At 54.2% G+C, this 21,601-nt stretch overlaps 6 protein-coding genes and 1 non-coding gene across 7 annotated transcripts; 5 read left to right on the top strand and 2 right to left on the bottom strand.

The window, feature by feature from the left end:
* Window positions 1-256: 256 nt before the first annotated feature.
* On the bottom strand, window positions 257-4,309 carry BDY24DRAFT_394242 (P-loop containing nucleoside triphosphate hydrolase protein). Its single transcript, XM_076641149.1, has 20 exons — window positions 4,249-4,309; window positions 3,949-4,152; window positions 3,575-3,859; window positions 3,274-3,493; window positions 3,067-3,098; window positions 2,759-2,936; window positions 2,590-2,608; window positions 2,483-2,492; window positions 2,393-2,402; window positions 2,221-2,306; window positions 2,111-2,158; window positions 1,903-2,048; window positions 1,677-1,818; window positions 1,592-1,603; window positions 1,394-1,492; window positions 1,254-1,321; window positions 1,138-1,178; window positions 846-1,055; window positions 612-681; window positions 257-514 (listed from the first exon to the last, which is right to left on the bottom strand). The coding sequence occupies exons 1-20, from the start codon at window positions 4,282-4,284 to the stop codon at window positions 484-486; spliced, it is 1,947 nt and encodes a 648-aa protein (XP_076495164.1). The 5' UTR covers window positions 4,285-4,309; the 3' UTR covers window positions 257-483.
* A 108-nt stretch (window positions 4,310-4,417) lies between these two features.
* On the top strand, window positions 4,418-6,607 carry BDY24DRAFT_442687 (glycoside hydrolase family 71 protein). The gene is made up of 12 exons (XM_076644707.1): window positions 4,418-4,507; window positions 4,587-4,657; window positions 4,745-4,770; window positions 4,838-4,864; window positions 4,932-5,194; window positions 5,269-5,412; window positions 5,483-5,559; window positions 5,636-5,646; window positions 5,723-5,822; window positions 5,903-6,029; window positions 6,109-6,204; window positions 6,294-6,607. Exons 1-12 carry the CDS (start codon window positions 4,448-4,450, stop codon window positions 6,558-6,560), a joined length of 1,269 nt encoding a protein of 422 aa, XP_076495163.1. The 5' UTR covers window positions 4,418-4,447; the 3' UTR covers window positions 6,561-6,607.
* A 300-nt stretch (window positions 6,608-6,907) lies between these two features.
* Window positions 6,908-11,515, top strand: EFR3 (Efr3p). The gene is made up of 11 exons (XM_076641148.1): window positions 6,908-6,960; window positions 7,033-7,067; window positions 7,152-7,332; window positions 7,454-7,637; window positions 7,738-7,880; window positions 7,986-8,135; window positions 8,217-9,921; window positions 10,028-10,289; window positions 10,378-10,557; window positions 10,659-10,977; window positions 11,059-11,515. Exons 1-11 carry the CDS (start codon window positions 6,941-6,943, stop codon window positions 11,072-11,074), a joined length of 3,195 nt encoding a protein of 1,064 aa, XP_076495162.1. The 5' UTR covers window positions 6,908-6,940; the 3' UTR covers window positions 11,075-11,515.
* SEY1 (dynamin-like GTPase SEY1) lies at window positions 11,495-15,813 on the bottom strand. Its single transcript, XM_076641147.1, has 16 exons — window positions 15,550-15,813; window positions 15,349-15,446; window positions 15,154-15,228; window positions 14,980-15,065; window positions 14,821-14,897; window positions 14,649-14,732; window positions 14,453-14,573; window positions 14,160-14,375; window positions 13,839-14,037; window positions 13,500-13,751; window positions 13,298-13,422; window positions 13,081-13,219; window positions 12,745-12,971; window positions 12,351-12,631; window positions 11,961-12,234; window positions 11,495-11,863 (listed from the first exon to the last, which is right to left on the bottom strand). The coding sequence occupies exons 1-16, from the start codon at window positions 15,762-15,764 to the stop codon at window positions 11,840-11,842; spliced, it is 2,493 nt and encodes an 830-aa protein (XP_076495161.1). The 5' UTR covers window positions 15,765-15,813; the 3' UTR covers window positions 11,495-11,839.
* Window positions 15,814-15,878: 65 nt separating this feature from the next.
* Window positions 15,879-17,754, top strand: BDY24DRAFT_353113 (uncharacterized protein). The gene is made up of 4 exons (XM_076637753.1): window positions 15,879-16,268; window positions 16,335-17,306; window positions 17,402-17,563; window positions 17,644-17,754. Exons 1-4 carry the CDS (start codon window positions 15,920-15,922, stop codon window positions 17,730-17,732), a joined length of 1,572 nt encoding a protein of 523 aa, XP_076495160.1. The 5' UTR covers window positions 15,879-15,919; the 3' UTR covers window positions 17,733-17,754.
* Window positions 17,755-18,926: 1,172 nt separating this feature from the next.
* BDY24DRAFT_t69 lies at window positions 18,927-18,999 on the top strand. The gene has a single exon. It is a non-coding gene; the product is annotated as a tRNA-Ala (tRNA).
* A 1,297-nt stretch (window positions 19,000-20,296) lies between these two features.
* On the top strand, window positions 20,297-21,327 carry BDY24DRAFT_416555 (uncharacterized protein; the record flags this gene model as incomplete). Its single annotated transcript, XM_076643600.1, has 3 exons — window positions 20,297-20,320; window positions 20,400-20,625; window positions 20,792-21,327. 3 exons carry the CDS (start codon window positions 20,297-20,299, stop codon window positions 21,325-21,327), a joined length of 786 nt encoding a protein of 261 aa, XP_076495159.1.
* Window positions 21,328-21,601: the final 274 nt, after the last annotated feature.

Raw genomic sequence — 21,601 nt, 5'->3', positions numbered from 1 at the left:
GTTTCTCGTTGACACCTTCTGGACCCGCAGGCGAGACAGAACGTGCTCTTGATCTCTTTAATTTTCAATGAGGAGATCGATAGTAAGCAAGGGATCCAATGTACTACAAGAGAGCAGCAACGGAGAATTTTCACAACGAAAAGAACGCGCTGCAAGTGTTCGACCGAAACTCCGTCCCTCCTTCGCGCTGAGAGCTGATCGAGTCTCACCTTCTTCTTCCTTGTTCTCTCTTTCACGTCCTTTCCTCCTAGCACAACAGAAGATCATCAGGCTCGTATAAAGGAAGAGAGAGGTAGCTAGACAAGAGAAACGAAACCGAAAGAAAGACGAGAGACGTGAGAGAACGAACGAGACCTTCGACGAGAGAGAAAGAAAAACAAAGCAGCCAAACAAGACCTCCCCTCCAACCGACCTCCTCCCTTCCCCTTCATCCCCTTACTCCGACGAGCGGGCTACTCGGACAACAACAAGGCAGCACTCCTCTCAGATTCCAACTTTGGTAACGACTCCGAGTCTGTACAGCGAAGGCAGAGGAGGGAAAGAGAGGGAAGGTCAGCGCCGATTCAAAGCGCGTCGGGCCTTCGAAAGCGAAGAGCAAAGAGGAAACGAACCCTTTGGTCTTTCCCTCCCTGAAGAGGAGCTTCATTCCTTCCTTCAAGAACTCGGGAGCTCCCACGAACTCTGTTGAAAGCGCAAGAGGAGAAGAGCGGAGTCAGTCGTCGACGTCTTCTTTTTCTTGTTCATCCCTCCCGAACCTCGACTCCCACTCTACCCATCTTCAACTCGAGCTCGACCAGAATAATGAGTCGAAGATGGAAGAACTCGATTCGATTCAAAGAACTCACCGAAAACAACCGTCGCCCTATCTCCCGTCCTCAAAATTCCCTTGGGGTTGTCCATGGAAACGATCCTGACCGTCTGTCTTATCGATCCCACGTGAAGGACTGCTTGGTACTTGGGAGCGATGGTGGTGTTGTGGTAGAGAACGAGGATCTGGCCTTCGAAGCGACGAACGGCCTTGGGAGACTCATCGGTTTTGGCGAGGATGACCATTCCTGAGCGAGAAAAAAGAGGCACGAAGGGAGGGATTGAGAAAGGAGGACGCGACGCGTAAGGAAGGGAGGGACAGAGACGAACCTTTTCGGACGGCAGCTCTTCGAACTCTCTTGAGAGCGAAACTAACGAAGAACACCGAGAGAAAGTCAGTCGATGTCGAAGAAAGGAAAGGAAAGGGAAGAGAACAAACTACTCACGAAACCGATTGACCTGCCTCCGCCGAGCTAACGGGAGCTCGTTTCCTCTGAATCGACTTGACGGACGTCTATAGAGGCGTTGAGAGGTCGAAAAGGTCAGCTTCTTCAGAGAAGGAGGAAAAAAAAGGAGAGAGACGAGCCGAAACGAAGTGTCCGAGGGAGTCAGGTCCGAGCATCACGACGTCTCCAGTCTTCACCGTTCCGCTGTTGAGCACTCCGTTGACGACGGTACCAACGAACTGCAAGAAAGAAAAAGTTCGGTCAGGAACGAGCTGTGGGAAGGGACGTCGAGCGTTCGTTGGAGTCAGACGACGATGGAAGAGAGAAGGCGAGCTTACGGGAACGCTGAACTGAACGTAGGAAAAGGAGAGCCAGGATCAGTTCTCAACACGAGAGTCGAGTCGAGGGAAGATCGGAGCTCACCACATCCGATATCGAGTACTCAAGAGGCGCGTCGACCTCGTACTTGTCTCCTCCTTGGCTCGTTGGTAACAGGTTGAGGAAGGATCGAAGTAATGGAAGTCCTTCTCCAGTGACGTTGGAGATGCAGAAGATGGGACATAAGCTTGAAGGCGAAGTGAAAGAAAAGGTCGAATCAGCGAGACGCGTCGTGAAGAAAGGGAAGAGACGGTTCGAGTGCGGGACTGACCGTTCCTTGACGAAATCCTGAGCGAGCTCGACGCAATCCTCGTTGGATTCGACGTAAACGGGTGTTTTTCTACAACCTGGCGACTTCAGAATCTTGTACAGTTGCTTCTTGGTAGCCTCGAGCACTTGAGGAGGTGTCATGTCGATCTGGGAAAGAGGAAAGAGTCAGCGAGCGACCGAAAGCTCGTCAATACGACGGGAGAGCTGACCTTGCTGAGGACGACAATCAGAGGCACAGAGAGAGCCAGAGCGACAGCCTGGACGAGAACGAAGAAAGTCAGCCTGAGCAGTTCGACTCGTCGCCGATTCTTGAACTCACGAGATGCTCCTTCGCCATGCCGACGAGACCTTGATTCGATCCAACCATCAAGATGCAGTAGTCTGGAGCACATCCGGTCATTCCGACTGGTCGATGAAGCAACGAGCGATAGAGTCAGCTCGAGTCACGAAGCGAGGTCTGCTCGAACGGAGACGAGACGAAAGAAGCTAACAGATCGTGGTCTGTAGAGCACGAGAAGAGAAAGTGGTATTTCGTCAGTGAGCGCTACATTGATCAAGGAAGATAAAGCACGAGGACGAGCCTTGAGGTATCTGTTGGGACGCGCAGGTGAAGACGAGGAGAAGAGGAGGAGAGATGGTGATCAGAGATCCGCGCCTATGTTTCGATTCAAAGCGGTTGTGAACTTACCTCTCGTGTCCAGCAAGATCTGAGAACAACGCGAAATCCAACGGAACGACAAGATCAGCTCTCGTTCGACGACCGACTCCCGCTGCCTTCGAATCTTCCTTTGCCCTTCGTCTTCATCAACAACGAACCGACCATCCAACGCATCTCAACACAGGAAGCTCTGACTCACCGATGAAGCTCAACACCTTGGACGACCTCTTACAGATCTCATCCCACGAAAGCTTCTCCCTCCTCGCACTCGTCCCCGAAGCGGGAACGAACGCTCCTGAATCTCCCTCCTCGGTAGCTGCTGCTGAAGTATGCGACGATGGGATGACGGGTTGACCTGTTGGCGAGAAGCCGAGGATCTGATCGGATGAGAGGGAGGGCGAACAAGGGAGGAAGACGGAGGCGAGAGGTCAGGATTGAACATGCGACGCGACGAGGGTCGTGTGGTGTTTCAAAGAAGTACAGAAGAGAAGCGGTGGTGAAACGTACCTCCATTCCTACCGAACTGGTTCTTCCACTCTCTGAAAAGGGCGAAAAACAAAGGGAACGAGCGGAGAGTCAGTTGTGAAGTTCGAGCGACGCGTCGTTCTTGGCCTCCTCGCGTTCCCGTCTCCTCTCTACATTGCGACTCTCGCCTGCGCTCCTCCCAGCCAAAACGTCTCCGAGACTTTGGGCAAAGGGCGGAAAGACACGTACCAAGCTCGTGCTTGTGCCTGAAAAGGTTGATCCGCGCTTTCCCTCTTCCGTCGTCGAGCCCTCCTCGAGTCAATACCCCTAGAGTTGTGGATTTTGCGCTGTCGACGTTCCCTGTACAAGCAACCCGAACCTCGATGATTTGCTCGATAGAGGTAGGAACGAGTCGAACGAGGAGCGTCGTATGAGGGGAAGGCGACGACGAGGAGACGAGGACAGAGATCTTCGCAAAGGCAAACGGAAAGGGAAGGATTCGGTTAGATCTCTGACCAAGGGATAGAAGAACGTATTATAAGTGACTCACCTCACCTCCCATCTCAGCAACAGCCTCCTTCAACCTCGCTTGAACGATCTCCAAGATCTCCTCCCCTCCCTTCTCTCCTTCTGCTCCTCCCTCGAGCGCCAACACCTCTCCTACGACTCCAATCTCCTCGATCGAAAGAGCTCCCTCGGCATGAAAGCGTTTCGAAGAGTTTCGTCTCTGTCCTAACGAGACGATGAGTTCTCCGTGAGCTCTGAGGAGTAAGGGAGCGAGGTGTGCCTTGATGGAGGAGGTGACGAGCGGGGAAGGAGGGAGGGAGAGGAGGGTCTGTAGATGTTCGTTCGAGAGGATCGGAGTCAAATTTCTCGTCTCGGAATACATGCAGGTCCGAGTAGGGTCAAGGAAAGTCGACTGACCTGAAGATCAGCGACGATATCGTCTTCTTCCTTGTCGTCGAGTGGTGGCGGAGGGTTGAGCTCGATCTTGGACTTGACGGGAGACGATGGAGCTGCTGATTTCTTCCCTCCTCCTGCTCCGTGCTTGAGTTTAGCCTCGAGCTGCTGTTGCTGCTGAAGCTTGAGAGCTTCCTTCTGTTTGGCGACCTTCTCGTCGTGGATCGTCTGGTGAAGGGAGGGAGGGAAGCGGCGGGAGGGAAGGCAACGATGAGGTGGGCGCTTCTCCGTCATCTCCGTTGGGAGCTTCGCTAGGTTACTTACCTCTATATCTGACTGAAAGGCTGTTATTGAAGTCATGTTGTCGTCTTTGGGATGGTGGTGGGTTGAGGAAGGGAGTTGAACGGTGGAGTGACTCGAGTAGGAGACGGTCTTTCGGAGTCTGAATCTCGATCAAGCTCACCTCCCCTTCCCTCCCTTTCGTCTCCTTCAAACCGCAACAACCTCAGTTTCTTCATCGGAGATGGCTTTTGGATTCAAGAAGAAGGAGGAGCAAAAATCCGTGGTGCTCGCTCATTTCATGGTGGGCTCAGGAGCTGTTTGAGATGAGGCGAAGGGAAGCAACGAAGCTTACCTTTGCCCTCCCTTCCTTTTGATACCAGCTAGGGAACACTTACAGCTACACTCCTGAGCTCTGGAAGAGACAGATTCTACTTGCCAGGGAAGCTGGAATGTGAGTTTGGCTCGTTTTGGCCTCTGGAGGAGAGACTGTTGAGCTCCAGGCTGACGATCCCCTCACCTCCCTCCCCTCGTCCCTCAGCGATGGTTTCTCGCTCAACCTAGGACGTAAGTCTGATACTTTGAGCCCCTTTCCTCCTCGCGCTATGTACTGACTTCCACCTCGTCGTCTTAGCCGAAGAATGGCAGCTTCTACAAGCTCGTTCGTCCAGTCTCGCCTCTCTCTCCTCTTCCTCTCCGTCGAGCTGACCTCCTGCTCTCTCTCCCAGTCATCGCCTCCTCCCTCTGTCCACCCCAGTTCACTCTCATCCTCTCCCTCGATCTCAACGTTCTTCCGTGCGCAACAACCCAAGACGCTCAGACGGTCGTCTCCTCCATCCTCTCCTTCTACAACAACCTCGGAGGAAAGCACGTCCTTCGATACGGTCGACATCAGAAGGCCGTTCTGAGCACGTTTGGCGGAGGGGACGCTTCCTTTGGTGGGATCGGATGGAAGGGGTTGCTAGGGTTGCTTCAGCAAAGAGGCTTGGAGGTGAGCGCTCTCGCCGAACGACGCCTCTCTCCTTCTTAACACTGACGCTCCTCGACGCGTCTCTCTCTCCTCAGGTCTTCTTCATCCCTTCTTTCTTCCTGCCACCTCAAGCGATCATCGACAACCCTCTTATTGACGGAATCTTTGCCTGGAACAACGGCTGGCCTCTCACTGATGCTCCTCTCTCGACAGCGGAGGACAAACCGTTCCTCAAGTCGGTAAGTGCGCTCGCTTCCCTTTCCCCGAACGATTTCGAGATCTGACGCTGGTCTGTCTTCTTGGAAACAGGATAAGCCCTGTATGGCTGCTGTGAGCCCTTGCTTCTTCACTCATTACGGGACTGAACCTCCTTGGGGGTGGAACAAGTGAGTCGGACGATCTCTCAACCTTTCGTCCCTTCTTGTACGATAGCTAACTCATCGCCCTTTATTCTACCCCTAGAAACTGGATTTGTGAGTCCAATAAAATCGATCGTCAGTCTCGATTGGATGCTGACTCCTTCGTTCGTCTCTCTCTCGCCTTTCCCAGACGCGTCCGACGAAAACCTCTACACGACTCGATGGGAGCAAATCCTCGCCATGAAACCTCAGATGGTTCAGATTATCAGCTGGAATGATTTCGGAGAGAGGTGAGCCTCCTCCAGCTTCGCTTCTTCAGTTCGCAGTCGGAACTCGAACCTGACGCGTCGCGTCGTCTGGACTCTCGCAGCCACTACATCGGACCCATCGAAGGCTCTCAACCCGGTTCGGAAGCATGGACAGATGGGATGAGTCATGAAGGATGGTTGGAGTTGACGAAATACTTCGTTGGGAGATTTAAGGGCGAGAGCAAGGAGGTGAGCGTCGATCCGACTTTTCCTCTCTTCTTGCGATCAAGAGAGGCTCACCTTTCCCTCTCCTTTTTTTGTGTTGCAGATCACCGACGAAAAAATCGTCTTCGCTCATCGCCCTCATCCAGCCTCGATGGAAGCATCCAAAGATCGCGTCGGGCGTCCCAACCATTCCCATCGAGTGAGTTCCCATCCCTGCTCTCCCGTCCTCCCTCTTCCCTCTTCCCATCTAACTCTCCCCTCCCTTATTTTCTTCTCTCTCCACTCCAGGCCAAAGATCTCCTCTCCTTCACCTCCCTCCTCGCCCACCCTTCAACCCTCACCCTCTCTCACACCCCCTCCGCCACTCTCACCTTCTCGTTACCCAAAGGTTACTACTCGTTCACCACCCCCTTCGTCCCTGGATCCTACACCTTCGTCGTCTCTCGGCGTCTTCACGGGGAAGAGAGGGAAGTGGGCAGAGGGAGCACGAGCGTCGAAGGAGGCGACCAGTGCTTCAACTTCAACTTCAAGACGGGAGTGATTCGGATTTGTTAGGCTGTAGTAGCAGCGATCTACGATCTCATGACGCTCTTGTTTCACGTTTCGGTTTCGTTGGGGCGGAAGGAGCCTCGGCGGGCGAGGATAATAATGTACAAGCGAGAGAGAGAGAGGAGGGCGACGCGTCCGGCGGCGGGATCTCGTTCTTGAGGGCGAAAAGCGAGATGTTGGCCAACCACCATCAAGTCTTCTTCTTTTCAAAGCGAGATGATCGAAACTCCTTCGCCTCTTCGATTCCAGTGAGTACACTCAAAGATTTTCCTCTCTTAGGAGAGTACGTTGTTGGTCCAGACCGCGAGAGGGAAGAGGGAGGACGAGTTCGAGCTCGAGATCCCGCAAACGGCCATCACCTCCTCCCCTCTCGTTTTCTTGTCTTCATGATGTGCATACCCATATCGTTCGCATCTCAGCCTCCCTCTTCTTCGTCGGAGCAGCGTACTGATGCTGTTTAACTTTGGGTTCTATACAGACTCAACCATGAATCCAAGCTCATCTCCGACTGCTGTAAGCTCGCTCGCTCCCTCTCCTCCCTTCCTTTCGTTCCTTTGTCGTTCCTAACACTCTCTCTCCTTCGACCGCTCTGTGTAGATCCCAAATCGAAACTGCTCCCTTCCTTAGCTCCCGACTTCAAGCCCAACTCTCAGGAGCTCTCGCGGTTGACCTATACGGCCAGTAACAAGCCTGGACGGTTGAACAAGCTCGGAGAAGAGCTGGAGAAGAGAGCCAAGAAGGAGAGTGCTAAAGCGGGTTATAACTTGAGGAGTAGAGCGTGAGTGCAGATTGGTATCTGATGAGATGTGGAGAGGAGGGTTTGGGAGACGAGAGGGAAGAGAGAAAGCGGGAAGGGAGGAGAGCATGACGAGCTGACCTTCTTGCTCGCACTTGTTCAGATCCTTCCTTCTCACCCTCTACATCCTCAAATCCCTCTGTACCGAATGCAGGAGAGATCTGGCTCTGTTCTCGTCGTCGGTGATCAAGTGTGTGGATTACGCTCTGGATGTCAAAGTGACGGGAGAGGCAGGGAAGCAGAGTGAGGGAAGGGATCTAGAGATCCTCGCTAGAGCTGGCACCGTGGTGAGTTCAAGCAGCTTTCGATTTGTATTTTGGACCATGGAAGGAAAGTATGGTCGAGGAGCTGGAGCTGATTAACCTTCTACTCGTTCGTTTCCGCCAGTTCTCAGCTTTCACAACCTACACCGATGGATCCCAGATCGACGACTCGGTCACCTCCCTCTACCTTCGAGTGCTCAACAAGTTCGCAGACCTCGCTACTTCGGTGTCTCCTTCCTCGTCGGGTGACGCAGAGACTAGGACTCGGTGAGTTTCCGTGGTTGGATGGAGAAGAAAGGAAGGGAAAGGAGAAGGAGGAGCTGAGCTCGAGCTCGAAGCTGACCTCTCTTTCCTTCCCCTCCTCCTCCTCAGAGCTCGCTTGATCGGACTCGCCGCTATCTCCTCCGCCGCTACTTCGGACGCTCTCTACGCTTCAGGACAGTACAAGGAACAGATCTCCATCATCGTCCCGGCTCTCCTCGCTTGCTTCTACCAGACGGACGTCCCTTCCCTCGAGGAACAGTGAGTCTCCGCTTTCAGCCCACTCGTTCTCCTCCTCCCCTTGCTCAACCTTCCCTTTCCGCCTCCTCTCTTCACCTCCAGATGTCAAGGAGGACTCGAGTCCACCGCTCGTCAATCCGATACCTCTCCTTACTTCACCGACTCCCTCCCCAACCGACCTCCTCTCGAGAAACGACGAGCCAAATCCATCCACGCGCACGTTGACGGGGAGAAAGGACCCTCCAACTCGGAGGTCTCCATCGCAGCCGTCAGGACCTTCCGAGCTCTCTGTGGCATGGCCTCCGGAGTCCAAGTCAGGATCCTCGTCTCGGAACCCGTCGTCGATTTCCTGGACGCGTTGGAGAGGAAGGGAACGTCCTGGAGCGATATGGAGAGCTGGTGTTCGTGGATGGGGAGCTCCATCTGCGCTTGGACTCAACTTCAGTACCGATACGTCGTTCTCACCACCCTCGTGGAGACCCTCGTGGATACCTCGGATTCGTCCAAGTCGAAGTCGAAACCCCTCACGCTCGTCAAGATGATCACCACGCTCCTCAACTCCAAGATGACCCTCATCGGAGTCGCAACGTCGGAAACTCAGGCTTCCCTCATCGGACTCATTCTACGACGCGTCAAGATCGATCCTCGAGATCCCATCCTCCCCGTCCTCGTCGAGAGCATCGGAGCTCTGGGAGGGAAGCACCTCTACTACGCGGATCAGGTCGGAGACCAAGTCGAGGAACTCGCAGGTCGGATCGGAGCCGTGCTCGCGTCGATTGGATCAGCAGGAGAGGCAGAGGAGTCGGATCCTCGTCAGGCTGCAGCTCGCAACGAGACTCTTCGAGCTCTCCTCGCTTGTTTGGGAGCCATCCTCAACGTCGCGGGAGATCGAACGGGAGCGTCGTCGGGGGCCAGCATCGTCGGAACGGGAGCGTCAGGAGCAGCAGCAGCAGCAGGCGACTTCCTCCCTCCTCCTTCGATACGATCAGCAACAGGTCCATCTACGCCGTCAGGAGAGAGGAAGGTCCCCAAGCTCGAGTCGTCGTCGGCCGTCAGGAATCGAGTCACTCCCGAGGCGCTTCAGGAAACCATCCCTCTCCTCTTCAGCACCGACTACTCTCTTCGAGCTTCCTACGCCGCCGTCCTCACCTACTTCATCTCCCAGGAAATCGAAGCCACCCCTCTCGGAGCTCCCACGTCGTCCAACAAGTCGGATTCGGAACCCAGTCGACCAGGACTCGCTCCTCTCTCGAACAACCTCCCCTCCGGAGTCGACGCGCCGCTGATGCGGTTCCTCAACGCTCTCAACGCAGCCATCTTCGTTCTTCTCCTCTCCCCTCACCTCGGTCAACGCTCCCATCGATACCAATCCACCAACAACTCGTCGCCGTCGAGTCCTCCGTCGGAAGCAGGAGGAGACGCGTCTGGATCGTCGGCTCTTCGAAACTCGGCCAGCAAACCTCACCTCCTCTCCCACAACCAAAGCACCCCTCCGAGATCAACCATGCTCGCCCTCCTCCCTTCCCTTCATCCTCATCCCGTCGCTTCGTCCCCTGCGACGGCCAAGGCGTCAGCAACCCTCTCGGACTTCTCCAACGTCCAGGTCGTCCTCGCTGCCGCCCTTCGTCGACTCCCCATCGCTGCTATCCTAGCCACGGTCCCGATGCTGCTCGCCTTCGAGAACGAGCTGTATGGAGAGGCAGCTTTGTCGGCGGAGAGGATTGCTGCTTCCGAGGAGCTCATCAACTCGTTCTGGACGACGATCGGAGAGACTTGGATCGATGGATGGGCGACGGATCCGGAGAATGTGAGTCTTTCAACTGTTTCCTCGCTTTCTACCATCTTTCCTTCGGTTCTCAAAGCTGACTCGACATCTCTCCTCCCTGCGCTTCTGCTTGTTGTTCGTCTACCAGATCCACGCTTCGACATCAACGACCGTCATCCCTCCTTCCTCTCTCCCTCCCATCGAGCTCCTCTCTTCCTCTTCAACCTCACCCACCCCCTTCCCCGAAGCCACCACCAGCGAAACTCTCCAATCTCCCAAGACGGATCGGTCGAACCTCATCGCCGCTCTGGCTTCGTCGAGGAGACTCCAGGAAGGATCGTGGTTGGACAAGGAGTCGCTTCACAAGAGGTTGACGAAGGGTTGGACGGTTGAGGGGGCTTTGTTCGAGTGTGAGTTTGCTTTCCTGCTTCGAAACAGATTTGGGAGGGACACGAAGCGACTGACTGACTGGGCTTTCCGTCTTGGTTCGTTCTTCAGCCGTCGAGCGATTCTCGACCTTCGACGTTCGACCAGAGCCAGGAGGAGAGTCCTCCCTCTTCAAGATCTCCAACGCTCTCATGCACATCGACAACGCTTCCCTCCAGAGCTTCGCTCGAGGTGGGGACCGTCCCAACGGGAAGACGGTTGGAGTCGGGGAATTGAGAGAAGCTCTCGGTGGTGAGTCGTCTCAGCCTCTCCTTTCCTCTCTCCCTTTCTTTCCACCCCCACTAATTCTTTTCCCCTCCCCTCCCCTCCCTTCTTTTCCCCACTTCTTCTAGCGGGCCGTTCCTCCCTCAACCTCAACCGCTCCCCATCCATCTCCACAGCCGGAACCCAACACCAATCCCTCCGTCGAACCACGTTCATCACCGACCCTATCACTCCCGCCGTTAAGACCACCACTTCGACCGGGACGGGGAGGAGGACCCTGAAGAGTGGGGAGGTGTCGGATGTGTTTAGGAAACTTGGGATTGGGAAGGAGGGGAGGCTTGCGAGCGGGAACGGAGGAGCGGGAGGCTCGACGAGGAAGAGTCGGTTTGCGGTGCCTGCGCTGCCCAGTCAGAGTCAGTCGACGACGCCGACGGGTGTTGAACTTGGGTGAGTGGAGTTCTTGCGGGTTGTAGGATCGTCGGAGAGGCGCTGACCTTGGGTTGCGGTTTCGTTTCGGATCGGCAACAGAGCGACCGTCGCCTGATTGGAATCGCCATTTCTTCCTTCGTGTATCTACTCACTCATCTCTTCATTCGAAACGCTATCTCTCCTTCCATCCATCTTTCTCTCGTAGACCACAACACTCCTTCGATATCTCTCTCTCCACCTCGTCTTCTTTCTTCGTTTTTGGTTCTTCGTCGCGTCTCTTTTTTCTTCCCTGTTCTCTACTTCTCGTTTGCTTTTCTTCGTAGGGTTTTGGTGATCGATGCTGATTTTTTTGAGCGTGCTTTATTTGAGTGAGGTCGATGGGGGACGTGGTTGGGGAGGGAGGAGACGGGGGAAGTTCGTTGTGTGTTCGACTCGACTCGAGTCGGCTGAACTCGTCTTTCTCGAGCAAGCGAGAGAAAGCGACAAGGAGAAATAGCAGTGCTGCAAACGATGTCGGCAAGGCAGTCCCAATCTTGTGCGGGAAGGCGCGTGTAGGGCTTCAGCGGAGAAAGGGAAAAAAAGTGGGGACGGACGCGTCGCGCTCAACTTTCGTTTCTCTCGCTCACATCCTGGTTTAAGACGAAGCAGCTCGTTTGATCCTCTTAGCACTGCTGTTGGTGCATTCTTTGTCTCGCAAAGTTGCTTCGAACCATATCTACACCGCCGTGACGACACGAGGACGTTTCAGCTCGACCTCGTTCGTTTTTCGTTTCGAGCCTTCGACCACAACAAGCTCATGCCACTCTGAAACCGCAAAGCCGCAAATTAAGAAGTAAGAAAAAGTACGGATGATAAAGAGTATCCCAAGTGAACGACTGATCTACTGCTCCAAACTCTCAGCGTCCTACGAGAAGGGAAGGAAAGCGAAAACGCCAGTCAGCTTCGTTCGACTCCTCTCACCTCAAGACTCGAGACGATCTAGCAGGAAACAAGAGACTCACCAAACCACTACCCAACGCAGATCCTCCAGGTGCAGGTACCAGCCTCGGGTCGACCTTCTCGAGAGGGTAGCCTTCGGAGTGATGCTGATCCGGTGCGAAAGCCTCCTTGAGCTTCTCGACGGCCTGCCGATGTACTTCTTTGTAGACCGTTCCGATGACTTGGGTGAGAGGACCCGAGAGACCAAAGCGGTGAGTGAAGTAGGCGGAGACGATGAGGATGAGGAGGGTGGTGAAGTAGAGAGGGTTGGTGATGACGGCCATGAACTCGTTGAATCTGAGGAGAGGAGGAAGAGGACGCGTCGAGGAAAGGGAAGTTCAGCGACGAAGCCGACGTTCGAAGAAAGGAGACGAAAGACGATTGGAGGGAAGATGAGGAGGGCAGGAACATACCCAAGCAGACAGAGAGCTCCCCAAACCCAAACAGGGATCGTCGCGTGAGAAACGACCAAGCTCCTCTTCGCCTCGACGAACAACGCGTCTGCTTCTCGTCGGAACCGTCCTTCGATGTCGACGGCTTTGGTGGGAGTGAGAACGACCAGGGACTGAGTGAAGTCGAACTCGAGATCGGGATCCGAGAGAGAGGATTCGGGAGTGTCGGAAGGGATGTTGGATGGGATGAGGGAGGAGTTGGTGGGAGCGATGTTGGAGTAGATTGGGAGAAGGATGAGAGTCTGATTGGATCGAAGGAAACGAGAGGAGACAGTCAGTCAACCCGAACAAAAGGACGATGGAAACGGAGGCTCGACTTCGAAGGGAAGTGAAAGCAAGAGAAACGAAGACTTGCCTCGTCTTTCGCCTTCCTAAAAGCCTCGTCGATGTCGTCCTCAGGCTTCCAAACCCTCGGGACACCCTGCTCGTCGTATCGGAACCTTTCCTCGAACGCCGACCTCAGCTTGCTGAGAAGAACGGTGTCGGCAGTCTGCTCGTCCACCTTCGCTCGAAGAGCGAGCCATGACCGACGTCGAAGAGTGGCGAGAGAAGCGACGTTCTCGGTCTCGGTGCAGTTGAAGCCTGAAGGCAAAACAGATCGGAAAGAGGTCGATCGTCAGCTTGGTTTCGTCGAGGATGGAAGACAACCTCCTGCTTCGACGCGGAAAGAAGAGAAGAGTCTCGGACTCACTCTTCGCCTTTGCAAGGTAGGTTCCCTCCGCTCGATCGAGAGTCTCCTTGAACTGAGCGAGAATCTTGTCCCACATATCAGGAGTAGGCTTGTTGAGGAGAAACTCGACGGGCTCAGCGAGCTGCTTCTTGACGTTTCGCTGGTGAAAGAAAGGAAAAGGGAAGAAAGAGAGGTCAGCTCGACGCGTCAAGAGCTTCAGATCGAGCAGTAGACCCACCTCGATAACGTTAACCATCTTCTTCGTCTCGTCCGAGCGACACTGATCGGCGATGAGGGTGATGTCCTCCTTGAGGAGCTCGTACTCGTCCTCGTACTGCCAATCCGTCTCCTTCAGCTTGACCTCTTCGAAAACGAAAAGAAAGGCCCGTCAGCTCGTCTATGACCATACCACCAGCCTAAACCTGTAGACCAAGACTCACCCTCAGCTCCATCAACGAACGTCTTCTCAGCCTTCGCTCGTCCCTTCGTGACGACAAGTCCGAAGTCGTACTCCTTTCCCTTGAGAGCGTCGAGGAGTTCTCCCTTGAAGTCTCGAACGACCGACTTGTGCAGGTTCTTGATGTGTCCGAGGAAGATGGGAGAGAGAGCAGAGTCGAGGTTGGCGACGAGATCGGTTCGCTTCCGTTGGTAGACTCCAGCGTGGTATCGAGACGCGTCCCGATCGAAGTGAGCTGAGAACGACGACGGACGAGAACGAAGGTCAGTCTCGATCTACATCTTACCAAGTTGGGAGAGAGAGCAATTCTTGGGAAACATACTCAGAGCCAAAGCCTTCCACTCGGCCAACATTCCTCCCAAACCCTCGAGAACCTGACCTGTCTCGACGGGTCGCTTGACTCCCTTGAGGTTGGCGAGGAAAGCATCGACGGCGACGGTAGCGATCTCGTCGCAACGGAACTGAGCGAGGAGCTCCTGCTGAGTAGGAATATCGAGGTCGGCGTTGGACTGGACTTGCTCCTGTTGAAACGAAAGACAAGATAGAAACGAACGCGTCAGATCGAGAGGCTTTCCGTTCCAGGGAAGCGAACACGAAAAATCCCGTGGGCTAGGGCAAGCAAAGCATCGGAAGACAGACGAACCCAAATTCCCTCCATGTAGAAAGCAACTCCATCGGCTGGGATCCTCTTGTGGTAAGCGGGCTTGAAGACGAAGTCCTCCCTCGTTCGGTCGACGAATCGTTTCCTGAGGTCCTTGACGGCGTCCTCGAACTTCTCAGGCATGAGAACCTTGTGAGGAAGAGCAGTGAAGGCGAGATCGAAATAGTCGGTGAGTTGAGCGTTCTGAAGAGCCTCGGGCTGATAGCAACAAAGGAAAGAAAGGAAGTCAGCAAAACGAGAGGGATTGACGAGAAACAGATGTTGTCGAGACGCACCTTGGCCAGAGAGTACCAGATCTTCTCCATGTCCTGAGTGAGAGTAGATTCCAAGTTGCTCATGGGAGTAGAGCCGACGTGATCTCGAATGACGAACATGAGGAGAGTCTTTTCCTTTCCACTGGGGGACGCGAAGGGAGAGGAAGGAGTCAGAAGTGACTCTCTTCGAGAAAGACAAGAGAGATATCGAGCTCACCCTCCTCGAGTAGCACCGAACAGACCGAGGTTGACTTCGAAGACGGTCTTGAGCAGTCCCATGTTGGCTCCTTGGTAGAGACCGCTGGAGACGAGAACGACGACAGAGAGGCCGGGGAGGTCAGCGGACGAGGAGGAAAGAAGAGAGAGCTCAGAGGAAGTAATGAACTCACACCTGGTGCTCCCACAAGTTTACAAGAAGGACCTCTGATGAAGCGAGCGAGAAAAGAGCTGATTTACGCTCGAAGTCCTGGAGGAAGAAGGAGGGGAGAGAGGTCCGACCGGTGAGCTCGACGCTTGAATCGAGTGGGGAGTCGAGGTGTTAGACTGACCTGATCCTCTCCTCGCTCCCTTCCATCCGTACCCTCTACGTCCATGACCATGATAGGGTGCTCCTTGGCCTTGCACATCCAGATACCTGCGAGGAGAGAGGAAGAGAGCGACGGTTCGGAATTGATCTCTCCGTTGACAACGAGGGAAGATGGAGGCTGAGGGAAAGAACATACCCTTGGTCGTCTGTTTACGAGCCTTCTCGTCCATGACATCGAAGCTAGTTCCAAAGAGTCTGTTGAGGAGTGTGCCTGAGGAAGAAAGAACGAGAGAAGCAGGGAAAGGAAGAAGGAAGGAAGGGTTCAGCTTGATGAGCTCGCTCTCTCCCCTTCCCTCTCTTTCCATCGCTGTGTAGAACCTAGACCACTCACTCTTTCCAGTTGACTGCGATCCAAATACTGCTACGACGTCATATCCGAAACCTTTGTCCAAGAGACCCCATCGCTTGATAGCAGGACTGAGTTCCTTGCTGCTCGTCATCGCCCAAACATCAAGAGGAGGAGGAGAAAGGTGAGCTCTTGTCCCTTCCTCTCGTCCTTCCTACAAAGAGATATACAAGAAACGAGACTTACCTGAACTTCTTCTCCTCGTCTACTACTTGGACTCGCTCTCCTTCCGATCTCTGCTGGCCGTTGATGACTGGTGAAGGTGCTCCATCTCCGACGAGGCTCGACCTCGCTTCTTTGAGAGCGGATTGAGCTTCAGGCGAAGCCTGAGAGAGAAGATCTTGAAGAGCAGCTGAGGGATTCGAGAGGGCGTCCTGAGCTGCTGAAACGTTGAGATTCATACCGAGAAGAGGGAGGGAAGGAAGGAGGGAGGGGAGGGGGTCGTGATTGTTAGGGGGGAGGAGAGAAGGAAGGAGCGAAGGTCGAGCTCATTCATCAAAAGGATGCACCCAACGACCAGCTTCTTTTCAGCCTTTTCATCTCAAAAACATCTTGCATGTCCATCATGGACGCCTCTGGACTTCCAGCTACTACCCCGGACTCGAATCAATATTCAGCGATCCCTACAACGCCATCGTTTCCTCCTCCTTCTCGACGAGTCTCCTACGTTGCCTCTCCTTCGCTCACTTCCCTCGCTTCACAACTCCCTTCGAACCTCGGACGATCTCGTCAAGTGCACGACTTGGTCAGGGCATTGGGACTTCTACAGGACGAGGAGCAAGAGGGTCAAGGCGGGCGAGATGGAGACGAGGGAAGGGCATCATCTCCTCCTCGAGCGACAATCCTCCCTCCTCTCAAGGTCGGAAGGAAGGAGATAGGTCGATTTCACGATCTCGATTACGTCGGTCAGTCTTTACTCTCACTCTACGAGTCATGTCTCAGCTCAAGCTGACCTTGTCTTCTCCCGTTAGACGCTCTTCTCTCGCCCAAAACCGTCGTCTCTCCCACCAACTCTCCCACTTCCTCGCCCTCCTCCTCCTCCCAGTCTTCCTCGGACGACGAAGAGGAAAGCGACTCCTCTTCCTCTCCCAAGCGGAAACGATTCAAACCCGATCCAACTCCAACTTCCAACCTCTCCCGCAAACTTCTCTCCCTTCAAAAGTTTGGCCTTCTGGACGACTCCCCTCCGTTTCCCTCCCTCGCCCCCTATGTTCTCGCACTCGCTGGAGCAGCCCTGAGAGCAGCTCAGTCCGTCAAGGACGGAACCTCGGACGTAGCTCTCTGCTGGGACGGAGGACGACATCATGGCCGAAGGGAGGCAGCGAGTGGGTTCTGCTACATCAACGACGCGGTCCTAGTCATCCTCTCCCTCCTCCAGCAACGAATCTCGATCCCAAATCCACCGCTATCGGATCCTCAGGAGGAAGACGACCGTCCGGAGAAGACTCGGAAACCTAGGATTCTCTACCTAGACTTCGACGTCCACCACGGAGACGGGGTCGCCAACGCGTTCCTCTCGCCTCTTTCTCTTCCTCACCCAACCTCCAGCACCACCACCTCTACCTCTTCGAAACCTCTTCCCGGAACTCCCCAAGTCGTCACTCTCTCCATCCATCACCACGCCGTCGGTTTCTTCCCTTCCTCCTCCCTCTCCTCCCTCACGGCAATCGACACTCCCCACCCTCACACCCTTTCCCTTCCTCTCCAAGTCGGTGCCAGTGCGTCTTCATTAAAGCGAGTCTGGGAGGACTGCGTAGAGAAGGTTCGAGAGAGCTGGAAACCTGATTGGGTCGTTGTGTGTTGTGGAGTGGATGGGATGGCAGGGGATGGGAAAGGAGTGTGGAATCTTGGTGCGAGTGAGGAGGAGGGAGAACTGGGTTGGTGTGTGAGGAAGGTGGTTGATTGGAAAGGTGGGATAAGAGGGAAGGTTTTGCTGGGAGGTGGTGAGTCGAACTCGATCTGAAAGGGGAACGAGACGGAGACTCGAACTGACTCTGTTCAACGCGTCTCGTTTGTTCTCTTCTTCTCGATCGAACAGGAGGCTACAACCACCCAAACGCCGCTCGAGCTTTCGCCAACTTCACGTCCATAGCTTTAGGTCGGCCTCCTTTGGACCCAAGAACTCCCATCCCAGAGGAGGGGATCGCCGACGAGGATTGGGAGAGTTTCGCTCCTTCGTTCGATCTCGAGGTTCCCGTCGGTGAGTCGCCCTTCTGTCTCCCTCTTCTTGTCCACCATCACCTTCAAACCATTCTCTGACCTTTCCCTCCGCTCTCTCAGGAAACATGCGAGACCTCAACTCCTCCGACTATCTCGACGACGTCTGCCAAACCTTCGCCGTTCTCGCTGAGAGGATCCGAACGATCTAACGGAACCCCATTTCGTCGTTCGATATCTATAGATCTGAATGGGTACTTCCCGATCGCTTCAACGCCAGAAGAAAGGAGACCTGGGACTCTCGTCTAGTCTAGTTCTGAGAAGCGAGCGGCGAAGCGATCATCTCTCGATCGCTCCTCGCTTTTGCACTCCAGCTCTCTTAGAAACTCTTTGGTGGCAGGATACAAAGGCTACAACCATGATGAGATTTAGTTGGAAACTGGATCGAGGCTGGCTGGAAGTGAGGAGGGTGGGTAAAGGCAAGAGGGAGAGGACGACGCGTCGAGACGGTTCTCTCCTTTAGGTTTGCTTGTTTACGAATTGATATGACCTCTTTGGGAGTAGATTGGAAATAAATCTTACAATCCGTCCAGGGGAACCGCATCAAAGGTAAGAACAAGACCGGAAAAAGGGAAACGAGTCGCGTCGTCGTTCAACAGAGGCAGCCAACGACGATCTGCTCGGAGCCTGATCGATCAAACTCCCGAAGAAGAGGGAAACCTAAATCCAGATTGATGCAACCAGCAACAGAATCTATGTATGAAGAGGGAAGACGACGAGAAGGAGGAAGGCGACGCGTCGCTCAACGATGCGTCCCTCACAGAAGAACTCTCCGGTCGAGCGACCAAGGATGGAGAGAACGTCTGAAAATTTAACAGTCGCCTGAAAGGCTTCCCGAAGAGCTGGCTTCAAGAAAGAAACAAGGTGAAGCTCGCGTCGTGAATCTCAAGGGGTGGCGACCCACCTGCCTTCCTTCGTTTGTTGGTCCTTAGCTTCCGTATCTGCTTCCCATCGGATCCGAAGCTTTAGAGGGAAGACTGTGGTTTAAGAGAGAGGGAGAGAAGTCTAACAGGGAAGAGAGGAGAAAGACAACAAGAGGGGAAGAAGCCAGAACGCGTCGCGGGCTAGACTGCCATCCCCCCTCAGCTCAAACGGGAAGGGATACGTCCGAGTCACGTTTTCGTCGTTCGATGTCCTCTCTCAACCCTCCCTCCCTTGCGTCGATGATTCAACGAGCTGCTGGAAGGGAAGAGCCAAATCCCTTGCAGCAGCAGTACATGCAGAGGGGTAAGGGGAAGGAAGGAAGATGCTCACGAGTCCCAGACAGAGAGAGGGAGCTGCTTGCTTACAGAACCTATCCACGGGCAGGCAACGAAGAGCATCGAAAGCAATCATTGATTTCCGGTGGGGGTTTAGCTCAGTTGGTAGAGCATACGCTTAGCATGTGTAAGGTCGTGAGTTCAATCCTTACAGCCTCCATTTCTTTTTTGCCGTCTTTGAAGCTCGTCTTTTGTGGAGGGGGAGGGGGGATGTACGCGCTCTCCTTCCCTCCCCTCTGTTGTTTCCTTCTTTTTGATCGGTTGCTTCGACGTCTCGAACTAGTGAAGGAGGGTGTTATTAGGCTGGACGGGTGAGGTGCTTGCGTGTTGGGAGGAATTTGAGGTTTGGGTTGGAAGGGACGACGCGACTGACAACTCTTCCCTCACTCGAATGTTTCCCTTTTTTTGATCGAGTGTTTAGACGTTTGGCAGGCTTGAAGAATAACATTGATTCGGGATACTCGTGCTTGCGTCTTGCGTGTGAAGTTTGCGGTGGGAAATGGTCGATGAGTTCCTTTCGTTTCGTCGCGTCGCTGGTCGTGTTTGATCAACAACGACATGCTGTCTCCTTCGTTCTCTTATTGATACCAGGTCATAAATAAGTATTCTTTGTAGCAGGTTACGCACTTGCGAACTCCCAAGTTGATTGAGAGATCCATCACAGGCAACATCGAGGATTCAACGGCGACGCGTTTTTTTTTCAAGTTCAAGAGGACGCTGAAAGAGAGAGCGACATCGGTGAACTCGCAGGTCGGGATGAAGATGATTCATCCAGGGAAATAATTGCTCCTGAACTCCTCTCAAGAACGAGGGCCTCAAGCCTGTAGAGAAGCAGCGGAAGTTTGAGACGCGGGCAGAGGTGAAGATCGTTTCAGCTCGGTCCTTGGGTGGCGAGAGAGGAGAAGAAATGTTCAAAGAGAGATTTATAGAGTTCACTTACTTACCTTCCAGTTCGGTATACCACCGCTTTGAGGAAGAAGTCGTTAACGCTTAGAAGGCGGACGAAGATGCGTTCAGGACCTTGTTTTGCGTCGCCTCTTTGACTTTCTTCGCGCTGTCTTGCTCTTTCCTAGCCTGAATCAGTTTAAATCATTGTCCCGCTATCACTCGTAGCTTGTCTGTTTTTGGACGTCCCCCAGAAGCCGTCAATCCTTCTATTCGCGTCGCGTCGCAGCGTCTCGGGAAGGCTTCCTCTGCGCCTCTCCATATCTTGCTCTCCCTTTTTTCTCTTCATCAGAGAGCAGTGGAGGAAGAGGCTCGAAAGCTGGAATGGATCGGTCCCTCATCTCAGATTCGAAACTTCTCATCTCGCATCGAGGCGATGGGCATGTCCGCGTGCGAGCTGATTGACTCCTCCCTCCTTTTCTCTCCACACCATCACCGTCAAAACAGCCGAGCCCCCACGCTACTTCTTCTCAACGCTTAAAGCAGAAAGGGTGCTTCCAGTAAGCACATCAATGTCTGAGCTCAACATGGAAGTCGTAACGAAGAGAAGGGGAGGAGGAATGAAACGGTGAGCTCGAGCTGACCTCTCCTCTCCTTCCCTCCCTGCTTCCTCAGACTCTCGTCCCCAACCGTCCAACTTCCCCTCTTCAAACACTCCTTCTCCCTCGAAGCATGGCTTTCTTCCACCCATCTCGATCATTCACCAACGCTATAGCCTCAACGTCAAGTCTAGCGGGAGCTTCTCGACTTCGACCTTCCCTCCCCACCTCAGCCCTCGTCGCTCGGTCCATGTCTCAAGGGCTTTCCTCCGCCCCTGGCAAACTTCCTCTTCCTCCAGTACGTTGTTTGCCACGCTTGTAGATTTGCGTTGCTGCCTCGAAGGAAATCATTGCTCAAAGGAGGTCTCAAGCTGACTTCTTTCCTCTTCCATCTCTCCTCCTCCATCCTCCTCTTCAGTCGCCCCTCCCCTCCTCTCCCTTCCGAACGCCCTTCCCCTCCCCTCAAAGACTCCTCCGTACCCAATGAATCATCCGTCAACTTCTACTCCAAATTCACATCCATCCACTCCTCCCAAGCCCTCGCTTCTATCCTCCAACTCTCCCAATCCATCTCACCCTCCGGCGAGCTCGCTTCCCTCCCGCTTCTGACCCAAAAACGACACGCCAACCTCCAGCTGATCCTCACCAAAGCTTCCGAGATGGACGATGGTGCTAGGAAGCAGTATTTCGAGAAGCTGGATGCCGCCCGTATGCCGGAGGATGCGGTGGAGACGGGGAGGAAGGAGCTGGCGAGGAGGCAGGTCGAGGAGGGCGCGTTTGCCGAGGAGGATTCGTTGAGTATGGAGGAGTGGGAGGAGGCTGCTAGGGTGCGGACGGAGAAAAAGCTGGAGGGAGAGGAAGGGACGGAGAGGGTGCGGAGGGAGAAGGAGATGGAGAAGGCTACGAACAGGTTGAGGAGGAAGAGGAGTGCGAGGAGGGAGGCGAGGAGGGAGATGGAGCTGGAGAGGGAGAGGAAGAAGGAGGGAGAGGATTTGGAGTCGTAGGAAGCTAGATGAAGATCGAGGTTGCTGGATATACAACGGCGAGTTCTGAGTATCTCATGCCTCCTTCGCAGGAATCGGAAGACGCGTCGGGCGATCGTGAAACCTCCTTGAGTCTCCTCTTTCTTTCCAAGGTACGTAGCCTCGTTCCGCAAAGAACCTGGAAAATCAGCTTGAATTCTTTTCTATCTTTGCGTTTAGTGTGAACTGGGACCGAATCACGGTTCATTGCAAACTCGGCAACGAAGGCAATCGTTGGACGCGTCGTTGTTGAGTC

This window comes from Mrakia frigida (assembly GCF_051309035.1).
Source record: "Mrakia frigida strain ATCC 22029 unplaced genomic scaffold BDY24scaffold_22, whole genome shotgun sequence".
NCBI classification, from domain to species: Eukaryota; Fungi; Basidiomycota; class Tremellomycetes; order Cystofilobasidiales; family Mrakiaceae; genus Mrakia; species Mrakia frigida.
Note: the sequence above shows the minus strand (reverse complement) of the source record. Positions and strands in the feature narration are given on the sequence as shown.